The 24,680-nt window shown below is 41.8% G+C and overlaps 1 protein-coding gene across 3 annotated transcripts in view; it reads right to left on the minus strand.

The window, feature by feature from the left end:
• Window positions 1–718: 718 nt before the first annotated feature.
• The window catches only part of LOC134348674 (protein mono-ADP-ribosyltransferase PARP14-like), an 86,498-nt gene continuing 62,536 nt past the window's right edge, over window positions 719–24,680 (minus strand). For 2 of the 3 annotated variants that reach the window (XM_063052440.1, XM_063052443.1), the window contains exons 14-18: window positions 19,319–19,525; window positions 16,900–17,529; window positions 11,646–11,791; window positions 4,598–4,775; window positions 720–4,031 (exon numbers count right to left, since the gene is read on the minus strand). In XM_063052440.1, the coding sequence (XP_062908510.1) occupies window positions 3,745–4,031; window positions 4,598–4,775; window positions 11,646–11,791; window positions 16,900–17,529; window positions 19,319–19,525 (1,448 nt within the window). In that variant the 3' untranslated portion in view covers window positions 720–3,744. Of the gene's footprint in view, window positions 4,032–4,597; window positions 4,776–11,645; window positions 11,792–16,899; window positions 17,530–19,318; window positions 19,526–24,680 lie in introns of all 3 variants that reach the window. The other variant, XM_063052441.1, reaches the window with a different exon arrangement.

Consider the following 24,680-nt stretch of genomic DNA (forward strand, 5'->3'; position numbering starts at 1 on the left):
GCAATTTCTCATTGTAAGCTAGAATTCAGCTTGTTGCTGATGGGACATTCACAAGTGAATATGTTAGTGCACCTAGGTAAGATGCCATTGAAAATTAATCTGCATCTTAATGCTTTGCAAGGCAAAAGTATAGGTACAATCAGAGATGAGTCAGAGGTGGAAATAGTGAAGAAGTATTTGATTCAATGTGGCTTCGTGTTCAATTCATAAATACGAGAAAGTCTGCAGATGCTGGAAATGCAGAGCCACACACACAAAATGCTCAGCAGTTCAGGTAGCATCGAAGGAATTGAACAAACACTCAACATTTCAGGCCAAGTCCCTTCTTCAGGACTGGAAAGGAAGGGGAAGACTTAAGGTGGGGTAGGGGAAGGAGGCAGTGTAAGGGGCAGTACGTAGGTTAGTAAAGGAGGTGAAGCAAGAGAGATAGAAGGTGACAGGTGAAGCCAGGTGAGTAGGAAAGGTAAAGGGCTGGAGAGGAAGGAATTTGATAGGACAGGAGGGTGGACCATAGGACAACGAGGAGGAGGAGTGGACGCAGGGATGACAGGCAGGCAAATAGAGGTAAGAAGTCAGAGTGGGGAAGAGAAGAAGAGGAGAGGGGGAAAAGGACTTTCTTAAATCAGAAGGAGAAATCAATATTCATGTCATCAGGCTGGAGGACGCACTGACGGAATATAAAGTGTTGCTCCTCCACCCTGAGGGTGGCCTCGTCTCAGCACAAAATTGAATTGACTTTATTTCTTACATCCTTCACATACATGAGTAAAAATCTTTACGTCTCTGTCTAAATCTGCAATTTGCAATCATAGTGATTTATAATAAGTAGAATAGTAAATGTAACATACAAATACACTCAAATCAGCATGAGTTAATCAGTCTGATGGCCTGGTGGAAGGAGCTGTCCCAGAGCCTGTTGATGCTGGTTTTTTTGCTGTGGTACCATTTCCCGGATGGTAGCAACTGGAATAGATTGTGGTTGGGGTGACTCGGGACCTCAATAATCCTTCGGGCCCCTTTTTCACATCTGTCTTTGTAAATGTCCTGAATCGTGAAGTTCACAACTACTGATGTGCTGGGCCATCAACTGACATGTTGGAATGGGAATGGAAATGGAAATTAAAATGTTTAGCTACCAGGAATTCCTCTTTTGGTGGATGGAATGGAGGTGCTCGATGGGGCATTTCCCCACTTTATAACAGGTCTCACTAATGTAGAGCAGGCTGCACTGGGAGCATTGGACAAAACTGCAGACAGTACAAACTGTTTGTCATAATCACACATTCCAATTAATTTTATTGCCTTGTATTATTTCCCAATTGTATATTCTGATTTGTGGGATGAATTTCATTGCTTCATAATGGTACCTAACTTATTCACACCTACTCAGATTAATGATCAGGAGGATGTATGCATTCGACTGCAAGGTATATCACAAGGTAATTTAGAGAGCACCAGTAAGAAAGATTATCTGGGAGAGAGAGAGAGTGATGAAGCAGCAACTGATGGTCCAGGGAAACCAGGAAACACTTAGCTGTGGAAACAAATGACCAAAATCTTTACAATTTCTTTGATCTGGCAGTTTAAGCTCATACTTTGGTAGAGATAATGCCACCTCTTTAAACATCATTATCTTCATAATTTATAAATTCTTTGATAATAAAAGTACTTTGAAACTTCCATAATTTATTGTGTGTTATGTGTTCTAGTGTGCATTACACCCTGGTTCGGAGAAACATTGTCTTGTTTCTACATACATTATATGGTTATATATGTTATATACATGTATATGGTTAAATATCAATAAACTTACCCGAATAATAAATTATCACTAATGCAATTCAAAACATTTCCACAACTCAGCCAGAAAATTTACTATAGATGGCTGAGGAAAAAAAAAGTTGTGCCCAATTCAATCCTTCCAGCCAAGAAACATGAAGTCTTGAGCACTATTTTGAATAATTAAGACCAAAAAAAGTTAGAAGCAAGTGGACCTTTTTTTTGCCCAAGATGAATCTGAAGCTTAACTGGGAAGCACAAGCGGCCTAATTGTAATGTTTAATAGAGATGTTTGAATTGACAACTTATTATATTTGCACTGTTTTACCAAGTTTCTTGAAAATTATACACAGTAAGGCATGCACTCAAATAAATTGATTCAAGCATCCATCAAGGATTAATAATTGTTGTTTAAACACAGTGCACGTAGTTATAAGAAAGTACACAATTCTTTATTTTCTGGGTTAAGATAATAAATCAAAAAAATTACCTATTAATGAATCATTTAAAGAATTTAGTATGATAAAAAATTCCCCTTTTCATTTTTAGAATGCTATGGAAAATCAACTGGTTAATGGATAAATCTAAAAAAACATTGAAAATGGGCAGATTGAAGCAATGGTCACAATAGGCTTGGCAATTTCCAAGAGTGAATTTTTATCAAGGAAGAGAACAGAAAAGGGGCACAGATTGAGGTTCAACACCCTCCTGTTAAAGATACAAGGTTGTTTTTTGAAGTCTCAAGACAGCAGCGGCTGAATCAACAAGTCTAATGTGGTGATGTAAGAATACTGTATAGCTGCTGGAAATCTGGAGCAACTCAGAAAATGCAGTAGGCACTGCAGGTCAGACAGCATCTACAGATTCATGACTGGAAAGAAACAGGGGAGAAGCCAGAACAGAAGGGTGGAGGGAGGGGGTGGACTGAAGAGCTGGCATGTAATAGGTAAATCCAGTAGAGAGGCAGAAGATAGGCAGGTGGTGAAGGGACTAGGAACAATGTAATAAGCTTGGAAGTGACAAAGGGCTGAAGATGGAAAGGGTGGTGGACTGTGGAATAAAGGGAAGGAAGTGAGCGAAGAACTGAAGGGAGGAATGTGTATATAATGGCAGATTGAAAAGGCAGGAGAAAGAGAAGATGTAACGTGGCCAGTAGGAATGGGAAAACAAAAGGCCGAGGCAGATAGGAGTGGTTACCAGAAGCTGGAGAAATTATGTTCATGCCATCATTTGGAGATTACCAAGATGGAATATGAGGTGCTATTCCTCTAATTGACATCTGGCCTCAATTTGGCAGTACAAGAGGCCAGACAGGCTGGTGTGAGATGTTGTGGGATTGATTCCCTGAAGTACTCCCTTGTTGTTTAGTGGAAAGTCCAGATCTGCCTCTGCTTCCTCTATACTCAGTAAGACACCTCTCCATGTGCTTTTTACTTTAAACGAATCATAGCATGACAGTTGATATGTCTTTAATAAAAAGCTTCAATCAGAAACAGTAGCTATGAAACTGACAGATTGCATGTGAAAGTGTATCGGTTTAATATGTACGTACATGACTCCAAGTCCATCCAAGTGGTTGGCTTGTTATTTTCTTCTCAGTTCTGCAGCAACTAGGTCACAGGCCTGGTTGACAGATAAGCATATGTGCTCTGAGTAATATACATATTTGTCTGATTTAATGTGTGCTTATCATTTACAACATTCATTTCTAACAGATATGCACTTTCTATCTATGCAGAGAAATTAGCATTAGGGATATTGTATTCATACCAAGCAATGTAGTCAACCACCCACTGTACCTGGAATTGAAAGTTTATCTTAGACAAGAAACACTCAACCTTTTCAGTAGCTGTTCAACATTATGACCCCAAAATGAAAAGTTATGATTTCAACAGTGGAATTCAATGAAAGAATTACAGAAAAATTAAATTCCAATATGATGTTTTCATATCTGAAATAATTTAGTTATTTGAAAGTAATTAAATATTCTGGGTAAGCTTGAACATCATTGAAAATAATGAACATGGAAGGAGTTGCTGTGTTATCCACAACGCTGTCAAACAAGTCTGTCGGATCACTTGAATTTTTTGAAGGGGGTGCGACCATTCCACCCTGTCCTCGACAGTAGATTCCAATTAGTACTCGGGCACGATACATGTACTTCATTCCATTCGTGTCAGGTTTTGAGTAAGTGGGTTGAGCAGAATAGTTTGCATCTACGGCAAAATAGGTGCCATTCCCATACACTGTGGCTACAAAAGAAAGTTAAACATTGCTTAATTGAGCAATACTATTTCCACTTATCAAACAGAAAACATGTTAATCATTTTAAGGAAACAAACCAGAAACATTTGCTTCCAACATTCCAAAATTAAGCAATTGTAAAGACTTCTTAAAAATATGATTTGAAAAATGGAAACTGGAAGATTTGGAGCAGAGGAGCTGGTGTTTAGTTTTCTGCGGTGATTAAGTGGTTTGTGCACATTGTGGTCCTATGCTGAGTGGAAGCAATATCTTACTATTTTAAAATCAGGGTGATGTGCCTCAGATGAACAGCATTTTGCATTTTATTCCTGCAATCTAGTTTACAAACCACTGTATTTTACAGCTTAAAGAAAGGAATTATCTAAAAGATTACTGAATTTTGCTGATTAAAATAATGACAAGTATTTCAAAACTAAATAGTAATACATTTCTGGTTAAACATAAACATCAGAACATATTTTCTTTCCCTTTTGACTATTCGTTGACCAATACTCTCCATATTCCAATTTCCAGATTTGCAATTTGCCCTTTTGATTAAAATTTCATTGCATACCATTCCTTCCAGCATAGCTCCGGTTGAATCCATGACGACTGATTAAACTGAGTGTATCTGGTGCAGTTCCATGGAATAAATTCCTCTCATTATTAGTTCCAGGTGGATTTTTGTTATCAAACTGTTGTTTTTTAATCATATAATTCTTCCAAAGACATGGGTTTTGAAGTCTTTCAATCTGTTAACACAATTTCCTTGGTCAATTGTGCTTACAGTTTCAACAAAAATAATCTCAAACAAACTTACCTTCTATTACATGGGATGCTGTTCCTATCACATGAAATGCTGATTTCCAGTGCCTGCATTTCTTAGAAACTTTCCAAATTCTCTTACAATCATTTATGTAGAAAGTATCTAAAGTATATACTGTACACTTTGCTCGACTGGTGGTAAGAATCTGTATTTAGTGATTAAGATACAAAGTTTGTGCTAGGATAGTCTGAATACTTATTGATGTTAATATATGAGGATCAACCAAATACTGCAGCTGTGCTCTGTCCACACTCTTGTACGAGTCAGAGTGCTGGCACATGACAGAACGCGGCGACCTTGCCATACTGTTGTCATTCCACACCATGAGCCTCTAGAAGACCCTCTGTATTTTCTGGTCAAGAAAGATCTCTGTTGGATCTCCAAGCAACACACACCAAAGTTGCTGGTAAACGCAGCAGGCCAGGCAGCATCTGTAGGAAGAGGTGCAGTCGACGTTTCAGGCCGAGACCCTTCGTCAGGACTAACTGAAGGAAGAGTGAGTAAGGGATTTGAAAGTTGGAGGGGGAGGGGGAGATCCAAAATGATAGGAGAAGACAGGAGGGGGAGGGATAGAGCCAAGAGCTGGACAGGTGATAGGCAAAAGGGGATATGAGAGGATCATGGGACAGGAGGTCCAGGAAGAAAGACAAGTGGGGGGGGGGGGACCCAGAGGATGGGCAAGAGGTATATTCAGAGGGACAGAGAGAGAAAAAGGAGAGTGAGTGAAAGAATGTGTGCATAAAAATAAGTAACAGATGGGGTACGAGGGGGAGGTGGGGCCTTAGCGGAAGTTAGAGAAGTCGATGTTCATGCCATCAGGTTGGAGGCTACCCAGACGGAATATAAGGTGTTGTTCCTCCAACCTGAGTGTGGCTTCATCTTTACAGTAGAGGAGGCCGTGGATAGACATGTCAGAATGGGAATGGGATGTGGAATTAAAATGTGTGGCCACTGGGAGATCCTGCTTTCTCTGGCAGCCAGAGCGTAGATGTTCAGCAAAGCGGTCTCCCAGTTTGCGTCGGGTCTCGCCAATATATAAAAGGCCACATCGGGAGCACCGGACGCAGTATATCACCCCAGTCGACTCACAGGTGAGGTGTTGCCTCACCTGGAAGGACTGTTTGGGGCCCTGAATGGTGGTAAGGGAGGAAGTGTAAGGGCATGTGTAGCACTTGTTCGGCTTACACGGATAAGTGCCAGGAGGGAGATCAGTGGGGAGGGATGGGGGGGACGAATGGACAAGGGAGTTGCATAGGGAGCGATCCCTGCGGAATGCGGGGGGGGGGGAGGGAAAGATGTGCTTAGTGGTGGGATCCCGTTGGAGGTGGCGGAAGTTACGGAGAATAATATGTTGGACCCGGAGGCTGGTGGGGTGGTAGGTGAGGACCAGGGGAACCCAATTCTTAGTGGGGTGGCGGGAGGATGGAGTGAGAGCAGATGTACATGAAATGGGGGAGATGCGTTTAAGAGCAGAGTTGATAGTGGAGGAAGGGAAGCCCCTTTCTTTAAAAAAGGAAGACATCTCCCTCATCCTAGAATGAAAAGCCTCATCCTGAGAGCAGATGCGGCAGAGACGGAGGAATTGTGAGAAGGGGATGGCGTTTTTGCAAGAGACAGGGTGAGAAGAGGAATAGTCCAGATAGCTGTGAGAGTCAGTAGGCTTATAGTAGACATCAGTGGATAAGCTGTCTCCAGAGACAGAGACAGAAAGATCTAGAAAGGGGAGGGAGGTGTCGGAAATGGACCAGGTAAACTTGAGGGCAGGGTGAAAGTTGGAGGCAAAGTTAATAAAGTCAACGAGTTCTGCATGCGTGCAGGAAGCAGCGCCAATGCAGTCGTCGATGTAGCGAAGGAAGCTCCCTACGCAACTCACTTGTCCATTCGTCCCCCCCATCCCTCCCCACTGATCTCCCTCCTGGCACTTATCCGTGTAAGCCGAACAAGTTGTACACATGCCCTTACACTTCCTCCCTTACCACCATTCAGGGTCCCAAACAGTCCTTCCAGGTGAGGCGACACTTCACCTGTGAGTCGTCTGGGGTGATATACTGCGTCCAATGCTCCCGATGTGGCCTTTTATATATTGGCGAGACCCGACGCAGACTGGGAGACCGCTTTGCTGAACATCTATGCTCTGTCCGCCAGAGAAAGCAGGATCTCCCAGTGGCCACACATTTTAATTCCACATCCCATTCCCATTCTGACATTTCTATCCACGGCCTCCTCTACTGTAAAGATGAAGCCACACTCAGGTTGGAGGAACAACACCTTATATTCCGTCTGGGTAGCCTCCAACCTGATGGCATGAACATTGACTTCTCTAACTTCCGCTAATGCCCCACCTCCCCCTCGTACCCCATCTGTTACTTATTTTTATGCACACATTCTTTCTCTCACTCTCCTTTTTCTCCCTCTGTCCCTCTGAATATACCTCTTGCCCATCCTCTGGGTCCCCCCGTCCCTCCCCACTGTCTTTCTTCCCCCTCCTGCCCATGATCCTCTCGTATCCCTTTTGCCTATCACCTGTCCAGCTCTTGGCTCCATCCCTCCCCCTCCTGTCTTCTCCTATCATTTTGGATCTCCCCCTCCCCCTCCAACTTTCAAATCCCTTACTCACTCTTCCTTCAGTTAGTCCTGACGAAGGGTCTCGGCCTGAAACGTCGACTGCACCTCTTCCTACAGATGCTGCCTGACCTGCTGCGTTCACCAGCAACTTTGATGTGTGTTGCTTGAGTTTCCAGCATCTGCAGAATTCCTGTTGTTTCTGTTGGATCTCCATTTATTTTCCGATCCTTAGGATTCTTTCAGGAGTCAGGAATGATGAGCATTCTTAATTATAAGATTTCAGATTATTTTAGAGTACAAACATGCAAATACTAAACAAACTAAGTAAAGAGCCAAGAATCGATGCTAAGAGCTGTATTATTGAGGAGACAAAGAAATAAAGAAGAAGCCAAGCGGCCAAGATGGTGTCTCCAAAAAACCATTGCTTTTATAGAAAGAGAAATTTGTTAGATAGAGAATAAACTAGCTAATAGCCTACATAATTAAAACAATTACATAATGTGGATAATGCACTAATACTTAGCCAATGAAAAATGAGAAAGGTGATAAACCGCTAATTTTAGCTGCTATACCATTTTCTGCCAAGTGGGGATGAACCACCACATACTGTGAAAAGTACAGTGAGGCTCCTCTTCCTATAGATGCTGCTTGGCCTGCTGCGTTCACCAGCAACTTTGATGTATGTTGCTTGAATTTCCAGCATCTGCAGAATTCCTGTTGTTTGCGTGAAAAGTACATGAGTTTGTTAAAAAGCATGAATCTTGAAAATGTTATTTAAAAAGTGGTTTCCAACATCTCCAACCATGCCCTACTCCATCAGTGTCATCAAGAGGTGACGGACAGAATCATCATGAGGAACTGTTGGAGATCGATTGGGCATGTGATGAGAGGAGAGGCTAACTCCATCATCAAGACAGCACTGCACTGGACCCCTGAAGGGTGGAGGATATGCAAGAGACCAAAGACAACTGGGCTCCGTACTTTAGAGGCAGAAATGCTATAAAAGTCGGACTGGGATGTGTTATGTGCGCCACACAGGGAGGACATTAACAAAATGACTGATAGTATCACAGACTACATCAAGTTCTGTGAGATCACCACAGACTGTATGCTGCTTCCCCAACACCAAGCCCTGCATCACCAGTGACCTGAGAGAACTTTTGAATATGAGAAGATAGCTTTCAGGTCTGAAGATACACAAGTACTGAGGCGAGTACAGAGTGTACTGAGGCGAGTACAGAGTGAACTGAGGGTGAGGCTGAGGGAGTGCAAAGAATCCTACAAGAGGAAGCTGGAGTACAAGCTCCAGCAGAATAGAATAAGGGATGTGTGGTCGGGCATGGAGCAGATCACTGGCTTCGAGGTTAAGGAAAGGAAGATTGAGAGCTGCATGGATAGGGCCAATAAATTGAAGTTGTTTTTCAACAGGTTCAGCATGGGACCTCCTGCTGTCCTTTCCCCCACTTGCCCAAACCACACTCCTGCCCCCAAAGCCTGTTCCCTCCATCCCTCCCTCCCCTCCGGTGAGTACTTGTGTTCCGAACCCCCAATTTTGGAGTCTCCTGCCTCCATGGGGATGACCACCCTCCCCCACCTGACCGACTGCAGGTCAGGGTAAGAGACAGCTGGAGAGACTACATCAAGGCAAGTCTGCTGGACCCGACGGTATCAGCTGAGGGTACTGAAGGCCCGTGCAAACCAGCAGTCTGGTATTTTGCAGCATCTTTACAATCTGAGTCTGAGTCAGGAAAAGATATGGTGCAATGAAAGACTTACTGCTCGTTTCCTGTACCCAAGAAGGTAACTTCATCTGGACTTACTGACTACAGACCAATTGCCCTCACATGTCATGTAATGAAGGTACCGAAGAGCTGGTCCTGACTTACCATAGACCGCAGATGAGATCTTCATTGGACCCTCTACAGCTTGCCTACCAACCTCATGTGGGAGTGATGATGCCATCATCTACCTGTTGTACTGAGCTCACTCCCACCTGGATGATGCTGGTGGCATTGTGAGAATCACTTTTTTGATTTCTCTTGTGCCTTCAATACAATCCAGCCACTTCTTCTGAGCAAGGAGTGAAGCTGCAAAGGATGGGTGTAAACAAATCCACTATCTCCTGGATTACTGACTACCTGACAAATAGACCCCAGTTTGTACAGCGGAGTGGTTCTCCGTCTGAGATGGTGGAGAGTGGCACTGGAGCACCACCAGGGACTGTCCTGTCTCCACAATGTACACCTCAGACTTTCAGTACAAATCTGCGTCTTGTCACTTGCAGAAGTTCTCTGATGACTCTGCAGTAGTTGAGTGTAGCAGAGATGAGCAGGAGTTGAAGTATAGAAGACTGGTGGGCAAGTTTGTGGAGTGGAGCAGGAGGAATCACCTGCTCCTGAATGTGGCCAAAACCAGGGAAATGGTGATTGATTTTAGGAGGAAGAGGACTGTGACGAGTCCTGTACCTATTCTGGGAGAAGTTATTGCGATAGTGGAGGAGTACAAATACTTGGGTGTTCACCTTGACAACAGACTTGACTGGAAAACTGGAAAACCAGCACCAAGACTGTTTACAAGAGGGGATGAGCAGACTACTTTCAAAGGAAACTGAGATCCTTCAATATGTGCAGCAGGATGTTGGAGATCTTTTACCAGTCTGTTGTAGTGAGTGCAGTCTTCTTTGCTGCTTTATGTTGGTGGAGCCGCAGCAGTGCTGGTGATGCAAAAAGACTAAATAAACTCGTAAGAATGGCTGGATCCATCCTTGGCTACAACTTGGACTCTTCTGAGTTAGTGATGGAGAGGAGATCACTAAACAAACTGTTATCCGTTACGGACAATCAGACAGATTCTCTCCATGACCTACAGAATAAGCAGCGGATCACCCTTTCAAACAGACTCATTCAGCTCTGCTGTCACAAGGATCATTACAGAAAACCTTTCCTACCAAATGCGATAAGTACATACAACAGTCAATCACTGCGCGACAGAAGAACACACATCATAGTACAATAGTCTCTGCTTTGTTATTTTGTTCATTATTATTGCACATTAGTAAATTATTGCTTATATTATTATTCAGTACTTTATTAGTTAATATATTTATTATTGCTGCATTTTAAATGCTGCTACTGTAACAAAATAATTTTCCACGGAATCAATAAAGTACTTATTATTAATATGCTATGTTGAAATCGCATAAGATGTTGGTGAGGCCTAATTTGAAGTATTGTGTGCAGTTTTGGTCAAATACCTACAAAAAATATATAAATAAGGTTGAAAGAGTACAGAGAAAATTTGCAAGGATGTTGCCAGGACCTGAGTTATAAGGAAAGATTGAATCCGTGTGGACTTTATTCCTTGGAATGCAGAAGATTGAGGGGAGATTTGATCAAGGTATACAATATTATGAGAGGTATAGATAGGTTAAATGCAAGCAGACTTTTTCCACTGAGGTTGGGTGAAGATACAATCAGAGGTCATGGGTTAAGGGTAAAAGGTGAACAGTTTAACGGGAAAATGAGAGGAAACTTCTTCTCTCAGAAGGTTGTGAGAGTGTTGTATGAGTTGCCAGCACAAGTGGTGCATGTGAGCTCAGTGTTAATGTTTAAACGAAGTTTGGATAGGTACATGGATGGTAGGGGTATGGCGGGCTATGTTCCTTGTGCAAGGTCAATGGGAGTAGGCAGTTTAAATTGTTTTGGGGGTGGGGGGGGGGGGTTGAAGGCCTGTTTCTGTACTGTGCCTTTCTATGACTCTATTGGGACAGGCAGCCACAAATCAAAGAAACCCAATGGAACTCGTTAAACAAAACACCATTAAACACCCATTCTGCAGAAAAGAAAGAAATCGTGCAAACAATAAAAGTAAGCAATAATACCCAGAATTGAAGTTCACTAAAGTGATTCCACAGCCATGAAGCCAGTCACAGCCGATCTAGGAGCTGGTCAGTTTCAGGCCACAGCCTCAGCTGAGCACAGAGATGAGTAAACCTGGTGGAGTAGTGAGCTGAACACAGGCTCATCCCTCACCTCCAGCTCCAACACACTGACCTTTTCAATCTGGCCTGGTGCTTAAATCAGGCAAGCCTTGGGTTGTTTCTCATTCTCAGACCCAAGTCCAACCGCTTTGATACGCTGAAAACGTATTAGTTACGTTTATCCAAATCTCTCCTTGTTAAGTTACAAAATTATGAAGTACAAATTGGCTCATGATAATTAATTTGACATACCTTTACAATCTGAAGCTGTGCAACAGTTGCTTTGAACGATTGTGCTACATCCTGATATTCGCTGGAATTCTGTTGGAGCTCCACAGATCTACTTTGTAAATTTTGCATGTCACTCCAATGTGCTGGTAGGCTATCAGTTAGCGTTCCTACAGATATGTCAAATAAATCATAATTATTACCTTTGTTCAAAGTTAATGTACTATCAATGTACATGTATGTTACAGTACACAGTCAGGATTCATTTTCTTGCAGACTTACTCAATAAATCTGTAAAATAATAATTATAACAGATTCAATGAAAGACTGTCCAACTAGGGTGTACAACCAGAGTGTGGAAGAGGAGAAAATGCAAACACAAAAAAGAAAGACAAAATAATAATACATAAATACACAATAAATATAGAGAACATGAGATGAAGAGTCCTTGAAAGTGAGTCCAATGGTTGTGGGAACATTTCAATGAAGTTGAGAGAAGGTATCCTCTCAAGAGCCTGAGATTCATTTTCTTGTGGGCACTTACAGGAAAAAAATAGAATAAAATTTTATGAAAAACTATATGAGAAAGTGTGCAAAAAGATAAACTGAGCAAATAAAAAATAATACTGAAAGCACGAGTTGTTTAAAAGACAGTTTGTAGGTCATAGAATCAGTTCAGAGTAATGCTTAATGAAGTTATCCACAATGGTTCAGGAGCCTGATTGATGTAGGGTTAAGAACTGTTCCTGAACCGTGTGGTGTGGGCTCTAAGGTTTCCGTATATATTGGCCAATGATGGTAGTGAGAAGAAGTTGTTAGTCAAATGTGGGTTTTAGATGATGAGTGATAAACATTTTAGACCAGGGATAATTTCCACTTTTTTCTCTTTCCATTTGTGCAGCAATACAGTACAATACATAATTAAATCTAAATTACAAGAAAAATATAAGTTAAATTTGTGCAAAAAGAGAAAAAAATAGTGAGGTAGTGTTCATGGGTTAAATGTCCATTCAGAAATCAGATGGCAGAGGGGAAGAAGCTGTTCCTGAATCACTGAGTGTGTGCCTTCAGGCTTCTATACCTCTTCCCTGATGGTAGCAGCAAGAAGAGGGCATGTCTTGGGTGATGGGGGTCCGTAATGATGGATGCTGCCTTTTTGAGTCATTGGTCCTTGAAGAACTCATCAGGTCTAACAATCTGCACAAAATATTTCACAATTCAGGAACTGTCACTGAAAGTTACCCCACATCAGTATTGCTAAATATGCCATAATTATTTTAGAATGTTGTATTCTACATCCGAAGTTAATTCCATTGAAATAAACGGGACAACATCCGGAGACAGAGGAACTATATGGACATGACTGATGCATGATTTCTTGCACATAATTCAGAACAGCTGGAAGAATGGCAGGTGGGATTTAAATCCAGACAAACGTGTTGCATCTGGCGGGGCAAACCAATGAATGGTGAGAAGAATGAAGAGGGTGGTAGGAAAAATGGATCTGGGAATACAAAAACTGCATCACAGGTAGGTAGGGTTGGAAAGAGAACTTTGGGCATATTGGCCTTCATAAATCAGAGCATTAGACCATAAAACATCGGAGCAGAAATAGACCATCTGGAAAATCAAGTCTGCTCCACCATTCAATCATGGCTGATCCATCTTTCCCCCTCCTTAGCCCCACTCTCTGACTTTCTCCCCATAACCTTTGATGCCATGGCCAATCAAGAACCTATCAATCTCTGCCTTAAGTACATCCAATGACCTGGCCTCCACTGCTGCCTGTGGTAAGAATTGCCACAAATTCACCACCCTCTGCCTAAAGAATTTTCTCTGCACCTCTGTTTTAAATGGATGCCCCTCTATCCTGAGGCAGTGCCCTCTTGTCCTAGACTGCCCCACCATGGTAACATCCTTTCCACACCTACTAAGTCTAGGCCTTTCAACATTTGAAAGGTTTCAATGAGATCCCCCCTCACCCTTCTAAATTCCAGTGACTACAGGCCCAGAGCCATCAAACATTCCTCATCTTTTTATTCCTGGAAACATTCTTATGAACCTACTCTGGACCCTCTTCAATGCCAACACATCTTTTCTAAGATAAGGAGCCCAAAATTGTTCACAATACTCAAGGTGAGGCCTCACCAGCATCATATCCCTGCTCTTGTATTCTAGACCTCTTGAAATGAATGCTAACATTGCATTTGCCTTCCTCACCACTGACTCAATCTGCAAGTTTACCTTTAGGGTGTTCGGCAAAAGGACTGCCAAGTCCCTTTGTATCTCTGGATTTTCTCCCCGTTTAGAAAAGAGTCTGCACATTTATTTCTTCTACCAAAGTACATGACCATGCATTTTCCAATATTGTATTTCATTTGCTACTTTCCTGCCTATTCTCCAAATCTAAGTTCTTCTGCAACCTTCCTGTTTCCTCAACTCTACCAGCCCCTCCACTAATCTTTGTATCATCTGCAAACTTGGCATCAAAGACATCTATTCCATCACTAAATCATTGATATACAGCATAAAAAGCGGTCCCAACATCGATCTCTGCGGAACACCTCTAGTCACTGGCAGTCAACCAGAAAAAGAGCCTTTTATTCCCACTCACTGCCTTACTATATTATTTATGGTGCAACTGTAACGAAAACCAATTTCCCCCGGAATCAATAAAGTATGACTATGACTATCAATCAGCCAATTCTCCAACTATGCTAGTGACTTTCCAGTAATAGTGCAGGCTCTTAACTTGGTAAGCAGCCTCATGTGTGGCACCTTGTCAAAAGCCTTCTGAAAGTCCAAATATACAACATATACTGCATCCCCTTTATCTATCCTACTTGTAATCTCCTCAAACAATTCCAACAGGTTTGTCAGGCAGCTTTTCCCTTAAGGAAACAATGCTGACTTTGTCCTATCTTGTCCTGTGTCACCAAGTACTTTATAACCTCATCCATAACAATTGACTCTAACATTTTCTCAAACAGTGAGGTCAGGCTATCTGGTCTATAATTTGCCATATGCTGCCTCCCTCCTTTCTTGAAGAACATTTTTCCAGTCCTCCAGAATCACACCAGAGTCCGGTGATTCTTGAAAGATCATTACTAATGTCTCCACAATCTCTACTGCAACCTTTTTCAGAGCCCTAGGGTGCAGTTCATCTGGTCTGGGTGACTTGTGTACCCTTAGGTCTTTACGCATGTTGAGCACCTTCTCCCTTTCCCCTCCACTTACTTTCTTCCTTCGCACCCTACAGTACTTAGCACACTGCTGGTGTCTCCACAGTGAAGACTGATGCAAGATACTCATTTAGTTCATCTGCCATCTCCTTAGCCCCCATTAATATTTATTCAGCTGATTTTTTTTGAGCATTGAGTACAGGAGTTGGGATGTTATGCTGAAGTTGCACAAGACACTGGTGAGGCCAAATTTGGAGTACTGTGTGCAGTTTTGATCACCTACCAACAGGAAAGATGTAAACCGGGTTGAAAGAATACAGAGAAAATATATAAGGGTGTTTCTGGGTATGGAGGAAAGATTGAATAGGTTAGGACTATATTCCTTAGAATGTAGAAGACTGAGAGGAGATTTGAAAGAGCTCAACATAATTATGAGAGGTATAAATAGGGTGAATGCAAGCAGGCTTTTTCTACTGAGGTTGGGTGGGAGTATAACCAGAGGTCATGGGTTAAAGGTGAAAGGTGAAAAGTTTAAGGGGAACATGAGGAGAAACTTCTTCAGTCAGAGGGTTGTGAGTGTGCAGAATGAGCTACCAGCACAAGTGGTGTGTGCAAGCTCGATTTTTCAACATTTAAGAGAAGTTTGGATAGGTACATGGATGGTAGGGGTTCATGTCAAGTTTGTCACCTAAGTGCATTATTGTATGACATAGGCGATCATGGTCTTTTCATAATCATAATTGTTCTTGGCAATTTTTTCCCTACAGAAGTGGTTTGCCATTGCCTTCTTCGGGGCAGTGTCTTTACAAGATGACCGACCCCAGCCATTTTCAATGTTCTTCAGAGATTGCCTGGCCTCTGTGGTTGCATAACCAGGACGCAATATGCAGCAGGGGCTCTACAACCATCCACCACCTGCTCACATGGCTTCACATGACCCTGATTGGGGGGAAGGGAGCTAAGCATGTGCTACACCTTGCCTCAGGGTGAGTTGCAGGGTGGTGGAGGGAAGGAGTGTCTAACACCTTCTTTGGTAGAGACCTATCTCCTCCCTGCCACATAATGAGGAGGATAGATAGGGTAAACTCTGGCAGGCTTTTAACACGGGTTGGGTGAGGCTAGGATAGAGGTAATGTAATAGGTTAAGGGTGAAAGTTGAAATATTTAAGGGAAACCTTTTCACTCAAAGGTAATGTGAGTGTAGAATAAGCTGCTAGTGGAAGTGGTAGATGCAGATTTTATTGCAACAGTTAAGAATATGACATGAAACGCTGTCGTAGGAAAGCAGCATCTATCAGAGATGTTCTCCACCGACGCCATGCTCTTTTTGTACTATTGCCATCGGGAAGAAGGTACAAGAGCTCAGGACTCGCACCACCAGGTTCAAGAACAGTTACTACCCATATAACCATAACAGCATGGAAACAGGCCACCTTGGCCCTTCTAGTCCATGCTGAATGCTTACTCTCACCTAGTCCCACCGACCTGCACTCAGCCCATAACACTCCATTCTTTTCCTGTCCATATAGCTATCCAATTTTACTTTAAATGACAACATCGAACCTGCCTCTACCACTTCTGCTGGAAGCTCGTTCCACACTGCTACCACTCTCTGAGTACCCCTCAGCCATCAGGCTCTTGAACAAAAGGGGATAACTACACTCACTGGCCCATCCATTAAGATGCTCCCACAACCAATGAACTCACTTTAAGGAGATGTTATTTCAAGTTCTCGTTATTTGTTGCTATTTATTTATATTTGCATCTGCAGTTCGTTGTCTTCTGCACTCTGGTTGATCTTTCATTGATTCTGTTACAGTCACTGTTCTACAGGTTTGCTGAGTATGCCCGCAGGAATAAAAGAATCTCAGTGTTGGATGTGATGACAGTTGTATTCTGATAATGAAAGTTACTTTGAGCTTTGGAAAAGTACATGGATGGGAGGAGTATGGAGGGCTACGGTCCAGATACAGGTTGATGGGATTTGGCAGAGTAACAATATGTCACAAAATAGATAGGCCAACATGTCTCATTCTCAGCTGGGCACGCTATGACTATGAATGAAAAGTAGAAATTAAATACAATGAAAAATTTACCTTCAACTTTCGAAATCCTTTTCAAATTCATCTCACGTCCATTGACCCTTGCAGTACACTTCTTCATAGCTACAACACATAGCTGGTTGCGAAATGTAAAAGTAACTTCAGCCTTTTGTTCAGTGAATGCCTTTTCCAGTTTCAGGTTTGTAGCACTGTCAAATGCTGTGAATTGACTTGAATCAACTTGAAATTGCCATTCAACCAAATTTTTGACAAGTTCCTCATCTCTTTTTTCAAATTCATTTTTTCTGACGTTCTCAATCATCACATGAATTTTTGAAAAGGCATTCAGAACATCCTTTGTGATACCACAGATTTTTATCTGAGCTCCAGATTGGTTGCGTTGTAGTTCCAAAGAGATTTGAAGACTTCTCTGAAGACGATGTAATTCTTCATGTTCATTTTCAGAGAATTTAAATAAGAAATCATTGATAATAACTTCTTCACTCTGATCTTTTGAAACCGTACTTTTTATGAAGGATATAGTACTTTCAATAGTTTGCTCATTGTTTCCACAGATCTCAAAATGAGCTGTCTCTATCCCATCTTTGAATTCAATATTTTCTTCAATGAAGGAGGCTGCATTTTCTTTCTTCTGTTCCCCCCAAAACACTGACGTAAATGCATCTGATATTAGCAGAAAAAAATTCACAAAATTACCTAAAAGCATTGTATGCACAGACACAGAATAGAAACGGGATGCATGGTGTAACTTGCCACATCAACACACGTTCCACTTGATCCTCCTCTCTCTTTTTGTATTTAACTTGATCAACTTTGTCTACTACTCCCTTTCCTTAAATGTGCTGTTTGCTTCACCCATCTGGTAGCTAGTTTCACACTCTCACCAATATTTGCATGAAAATCATTGTAACATCTACACTCATCGTGGATGAAATCCCTCTATGTTCACTCCGTCACTTGGTAACTTTAAATCAAGGAATCTGTTAGCCTATTATGGTATGTTACTGTATCCAGTGCTCCCAGTGTGGCACTATATATCGGTGAAATCCGATGTAGGTTGCGAGACTGCCTCGCTGAACACCTACACTCCATCTGCAAGAAAAAGCACAGGATTTCCCAGTGGTCACCCATTTTAATTCCACTTCCCATTCCCATCTGTCAGTCCATGGCCTCCTCTGCTGCTGCCAAGAGGCCACTCTCAGTTTGGAGGAGCAACACCTTATATTCCGTCCGGTTAGCCTCCAACCTGATGGCATGAACATCGATTTCTCGAATTTCTAGTCATGCACCCTCCCCTTCATCATTCCCATTTCCCTCTCTCACCTCAACTCCTTACCAGCCTATCACCTCCCTCTGGTGCTCCCCCCCTTTCCTTTCTTCCATGGCCTTCTGTCCTCTCCTATCAGATTCCCCCTTGTCCAGCCCCTTATCTCTTTCACCAATTGACTTCCCAGCTCTTTACTTCACCCCTCCTCCCCTTCTCCCACCTTCTTACTCTGACTTCTCATCTTATTTTCTCCAGTCCTGATGAGGGTTTTGGCCTGAAGCGTCAAATGTAAACTCTAAGCAGTAATTATCGCAATACTGCCTTTAGGAAATGTCACAAGCCATCTTCTTGGCTTTGAAGAAATGCCCATTACACCCACTATTTGCTTTCCCTCGTGACACCAGACAGAAATTTTTTATTTTCCTTAATCCCTGAATCTACATTCCTTGACCTTGGGCACTAGGCATTCTAGCAGCACCTTATCAAACGGTTCTAAAAATGTAGACAAAATATATCTACAATATAACTATTGTTGGTGCTTTATTTACCCTGTTTAAGTAAGATTTTACTTTTGAACTCTACATTGAGAATTCTTGTTTCTAAAGTTTTGTCCATTAACCTCTCAACAGGAATCCATTATTTTACCTACATTTAATATTAAACGGACTAGTCCATAATTCTCTGTACCTTAAATACAGGTAATACACTAGATTTCACTATGCCTCTGACAATATCTTGTATATAGTACGTCACTGAACTGAACTGAACTAAACTGAATATGCCTAGACTGTTTCAATGACTCTGTGGTTTGATGATTTACATTTTGTGTTTTTCATTAGTTTTTTTGCCATTTGAGTGATTTGTTCCCCCCACCCCACCCCGCATGTTGCGGGTTTGATGTTTTTCTTTGAGTGGGTTTACTTTGTTTCATGGCTGTCTGGGGGAAGACTAATCTCAGTGTTGTATACTATATACATACTTTGATGATAAAAGTACTTTGAATCTTGAATCATTGAAGGTCTTTTGTATCTCAACATCCTTTTAAAATGCATGATGCAAACCTGTTTTATTTTCTTTGATTTTTAGTTTATGTAATAAATCCTATTTTTCTATTTTAAAAGCATTTATCCAATTACTCATTTCAGTACAAAATATATTCTTCTTTTTAAAATGTCTGATACTTACTTGATATTTTTTTAAAGAAAGATTCATTAACTGGAATATTAGATCCTTCACGCATTTTCATCCTGTTGTGAAATTCACTTAACATTTGAGGTTGAAAAATTACGATGCGAATGTTCCGCAAAGAAGCCGAAGGTTTCTTCTTTATAAATTCCACAACTGAATCAATCATTGCATCAGCAACTTGGGAGGGGTTGGCATTTCCTTGTCCTGGTGATTGGCATAGAAACATTTTAAATTTACACATGTGATTTCGTTTACTAGCCACGATTAACCCGAAGTGCCAGGCAGAAGCACAGAAACTGTAGAGAACAGGCCATTTGTCCTTTCAAGACTGGAGAACCCATCTAGTGAGGTGTTGTGGGTGGAACTGAGGAATAAGAAAGGCCTGATCATGTTAATGGGGCTATACTGGAGACCACCCAACAGTCCAGGGATTTAGAGGAACAAATTTGTAGAGAGATCTCAGGTTATTATAGTAGGTGATTTTAACTTTCTACATATTGACTAGGACTCACTTATTTTAAATGGACTAAATGGGAAAGAGTTTGTTAATGTGTTCAAGAAAGTTTCCTTAATAAGTAGGTAAAAGTACGAACAAGAGAGTGTGCGATACTTGATCTGCTATTAGGGAACGAGATAGGACAGAAGTTTGTGTAGGGGAACACTTTGCATCTAATGAAGACAATGGCATTAGTTTCAAAGTAAATATAGAAAAAAGATAGGTCTGGTCCACGGGTTGAGATTCTAAATTGGATAAAGGCCAATACTGATGGCATCATGAATGATCTGGCAAGTGTGAATTAGGACACGCTGTTTTCTGGCAAGGGTGGACTTGGTAAGTGAGAGGCCTTCAAAAGTGAAATTTTGAGAGTACAAAACTTGTATGTGCCTGTCAGAATAAATAGTAAAGATAACAGCTTCAGGAAACCTTGGTTTTCAAGGGATATTGAGGCCGTGATTAACAGAGGTATAGGCAGGGAAGTTTCTCTGTTCATCTGATTATGGCAACCCATTTCTTGGTTTCTTGGCAAATCATTTGATTGGCAGCAAAGAATCCTGCTCTATAATTTCTTAAAATTAAAACCTTATCGGTTCATGGCCAATGAAACTAACACACTTTATATTACATTCACACATACTAATCTGAAGTAGGTTACTTTTTCTGCATTATTTTTCTTCTATGTTTCTTTTATTTTCTATTTTAACCATTTTCTTAAATTATTAAATATTTCAAATGTAAGGATGATAACAGTTAAGATTAAAGGTTAATTTCATACTTTATTACATTAATATCTTCAGCTGCCTGAATGATTATCACTTAGGAACACTCACATAGACAACTACGGCACAGAAAGATCTTTTGGTCCAGCTAGCCCATGTTAAATTATTAATCTGCCTACTCCCATCGACCTGCCCCTGGACAATAACCCTTCATACCCCCCCCCCCATCCATATACATATCCAAACTTCTGTTAAATGTTGAAATCAAACTCAGAACCATCACTTCCACAGGCAGCTCGTCGTGCACTCTTAGCAACCTCAGTGAAAAGGATCCCCCCCCTCAAGGTTCCCCTTAAATATTTCACCTTTAACCCATGACCTCTGGTTTAAGTCTCACCCAACCTCAGTGCAAAACCCCATTGATACACTTCATAATTTGTATACCTTTATCAAATCTCCTCTCAATCTTCTATGTTCCAAGGAATAAAATCCTAATCTATTCAACCTTTCCCTATAATTCAGGTTCTCAATTCCCAGTAATGTCCTTGTAAATTTTCTCTGTTATCTTTCCTGGAGATAGGTGACCAAAACAGCACACAATACTCCAGATTAGGACATCTGGAACATAACATCCCAACTCCTGCACTCAGTACTTTATGAAGGTCCATGTGCCAAAAGCTTTCTTTACAACCCTCTTTACCTCTGAGTCCACTTTCAAAAAATTATGGATCTGTGTTCCCAGATCCCTTTGTTCTACCACACACCTCGGTACCTACTGCTCACCATGCAAGACTTACCCTGCTTTGTCTTGCCAAAGTGCAATACCTCACACTTGTCTGCATTAAATTCAATATGCCATTTTCAGCCCATTTTTCACACTGCAAGTTTTGATAGCCTTGCTCACCATCCCACGCCTCCAGTCTTGGTGTCATCCACAAATTAGTTTACATTATCACCCAGATTGTTAATATAGATGACAAAAAACAGACTCAGCACTGATCCCTGTGGCATACTACTAGTCAAATGCCTCCAGTCAGAGAGGTAACTATCTACTACCACTCTTTGGTTTTCCCCTCATGAAGCTATTGTCGAATCTTATTTACTACCTCATCCTGAATACCAAGTGACTGAACCTGCTTTACTCATCTCCCATGTGGGACCTTGTCAAAGGACTTGTAGACAGCATCAACTTTAGAAACATAGAAAACATACAGCACAATACAGACCCTTCAGCCCACAAAGCTGTACTGAACATGTCCTTGCCTTAGAACTACCTAGGCTTTACCCATAGCCCACTATTTTTCTAAGCTCCATGTAGCCATCCAGGAGTCTCTTAAAAGACCCTATCATTCCCGCCTCCACCAATGCTGCCAGCAGCCCATTCTATGCACTCACCACTCTCTGCGTAAAAAACTTACCCCCGACATCTCCTCTGTACCTACTTCCAAGCACCTTAAAACTATGCCTTCTCGTGCTAGCCATTTCAGCCCTGGGGAGAAGCCTCTGACTATCCACATGATCAATGCCTCTCATTATCTTGTACACCTCTATCAGGTCACCTCTCATCCTCCATCGCTCCAAGGAGAAAAGGCTCCGCTGCACCCTTTCTATGGTTTCCACATCCTTCCTATAGTGAGGTGACCAGAACTGAGCACAGTCCTCCAAGTGGGGTCTGACCAGGGTCCTACATAGCTGCAACATTACCTCTTGGAACTTTCCTGGTAACTTCCTTGAAAAACTGTAAGATAGATTAAACACATCTTACAACGCACAAAACCGTGTTGACTATCCCCAGTCAGTCCCAGTCTATCCAAATACTTATATATCCGGTCTCTTCCAATACTTTCCAATAAATTTCCCACTGCTGATGTCAGGTTCACCGGCCTATAATTTCCTGGCTGATTCTTAGAGCCTTTCTTAAATAGTGGAACAATATTTGCCATCCTCCAATTTTCCAATACATCACCCATAGCTATGGAAATTTTAAATTCCCTTGTTAGGGCCCCTGCAATTTCTGCACAAGGTCTGAGGGAACACCTTATCAGCGCCTGGGGTTTTATCCACCCTAATTTGCCTCAAAACAATAAGCACTCCTCTTCTGAAATCCGTATACAGTCCATGAGCTCATTGCTGTTTTGCCTCACTTCTATAAACTCTGGGCCCATCTGAGTAAATACAGATGCAAATAATCCCGGAAGGGGGGAGAAGATGGCGGCGTGACGACAGCGTGCGCGGCCACTTCAGTGATGAATATCTGTTACCTGTCAAGTAGGGGACCGTGCACGATTCTGATTTGATGGAGACAGGTGTCAGAGCACAGCAGAACATCTGGAAAACTTCTGAAATGCCTGCTACTGTGTGTTTTGCGTTTTTCAGCGGCCGGGGAGAGGTTGAAGGCGCTCGGCAGAGGATGTCGCTTAGGAGGCTGTATTGGAGAGGCTGGTCGGAAGCTCAGAGTTTTCGGACGGATGGACTCAGGGTTGGCTGGGGTCGGCTGCTTCCAAGGTATCGGCAAGTTGACGGTGCCTGGAGGTTTATGGCAGGGAGTTTCTCCCTTTTGCCACCTGCTATCGGGGACTCGGGAGTCGATCGACTTAGGACTTTTGAGACTTTTTTTTTACTGTGCCAATGGTCTGTTCTTTATCAAATTACGGTATTGCTTTGCACTGTTGTAACTATATGCTATAATTATGTGGTTCTGTCAGTGTTAGTCTTTGGTCTGACTTGTTTTCTGTGATATCACTCTGGAGAAACATTGTATCATTTCTTAATGCATGTATACATTTCTAAATGACAATAAAAGAGGACTGAGTGTTCTCACAATCTAAGATTTTCTCCATCTCATTGGCTACAAGCATAGATAACCATGCTGATCTTGAAGAGCATCAATTTTGTCCCTTGCTATCCTTTTGATTTTAATATAACTGAAGAAACCCTAGGAATTCTCCTTCAGTTTGTTTACCAGAGCAACTTTATGCCCTCTTTTAGCCCTGATGTCCCTCTTAAGTGTACTTTTGCATTTATTATTCTCAAGTACCTCATTTCATCTTTACTGCCTACACCTACTGTGCATCTCCTCTTTATTAACAATATCTCTCAAAAAATGCATTGTATGTTTCACTACCAACACAGTCCGAAGATGTGCTGGGACAGCCCGCAAGTGGCACTATGCTTCCAACACCAACACAGTGAGCCCGCAGCTATTAATCCTAACCTGTAGGTCCTTGACTGCTTGGGAGGAAACGGAGAACCCAGAAGAAGCCCACGTGATCACAGGGAGAAGGAAGGAAAAGAACGGTAAACTAAGGGAATCTCAGGTAAGAGAGCTGTTCAATTTGGTCAAGAAGGAAAAGAATGCATGTGTAAGGTTCAGGATGAGATACTGAACATTTCAAAAGCCATGCCTAATTAGGGATTGTAAACATGGCTTTGTGTGGGGCGAGTCATGTCTTCAGATCTTGACTATGATTCTCAAGGTGATGAAGGTGATTGATGAAGAGCTCTGGATATTCGAGTTTAGTAAGATCCCTCATGGTAGGTTCATCAAGGAGATTAAAATGCATGGGATCCATAGTGATCTGTCCATTTGCATTCAAAACTGACATGCCCATAGAAGGTGTAGACTTCTTTCTAAATGGGCAGTGAATTCAGTAGGATTCCTCATGCAGGATTTTACTAAAGGTTAATTTGCAAGTTAAGTTGGTAGTAAGGAAAGCAAATGCAATGTTAGCATTTGTTTAAATAGAGAACTAGAATATTATATTTATATTTAGAGATACAGTGCAGAAGAGGCCCTTCCAGCCCAATGAGGCGAACTGCTCAGCAACCCAACTATTTAACACTACCCTAATCATAGGACAATTTACAATGACCAATTAACCTAGTAACTGGTACTAGGTTACACAAGCTCACACAAGTCAGTCAGATGAGCCCACGCCAACAAAGTCAAAATGTAACAATTCAATCTGATTAGCACAAGGATAAGAATAGGGAGTATGGACAGTATGAAACCAACCATTGCAGAAGTGGACGATCCCACTGTGGAAACGTAGAGATTACATCAGGATCAAGATCCTACCTTGCCATTCTCTTCAGATTTTGGTAATCGCAACATTATAGCATCTCTCTCACAAATTATCAA

The sequence above is a fragment of the Mobula hypostoma genome, chromosome 6, assembly GCF_963921235.1.
Source record: "Mobula hypostoma chromosome 6, sMobHyp1.1, whole genome shotgun sequence".
In the NCBI taxonomy this organism is placed as follows: Eukaryota; Metazoa; Chordata; class Chondrichthyes; order Myliobatiformes; family Myliobatidae; genus Mobula; species Mobula hypostoma.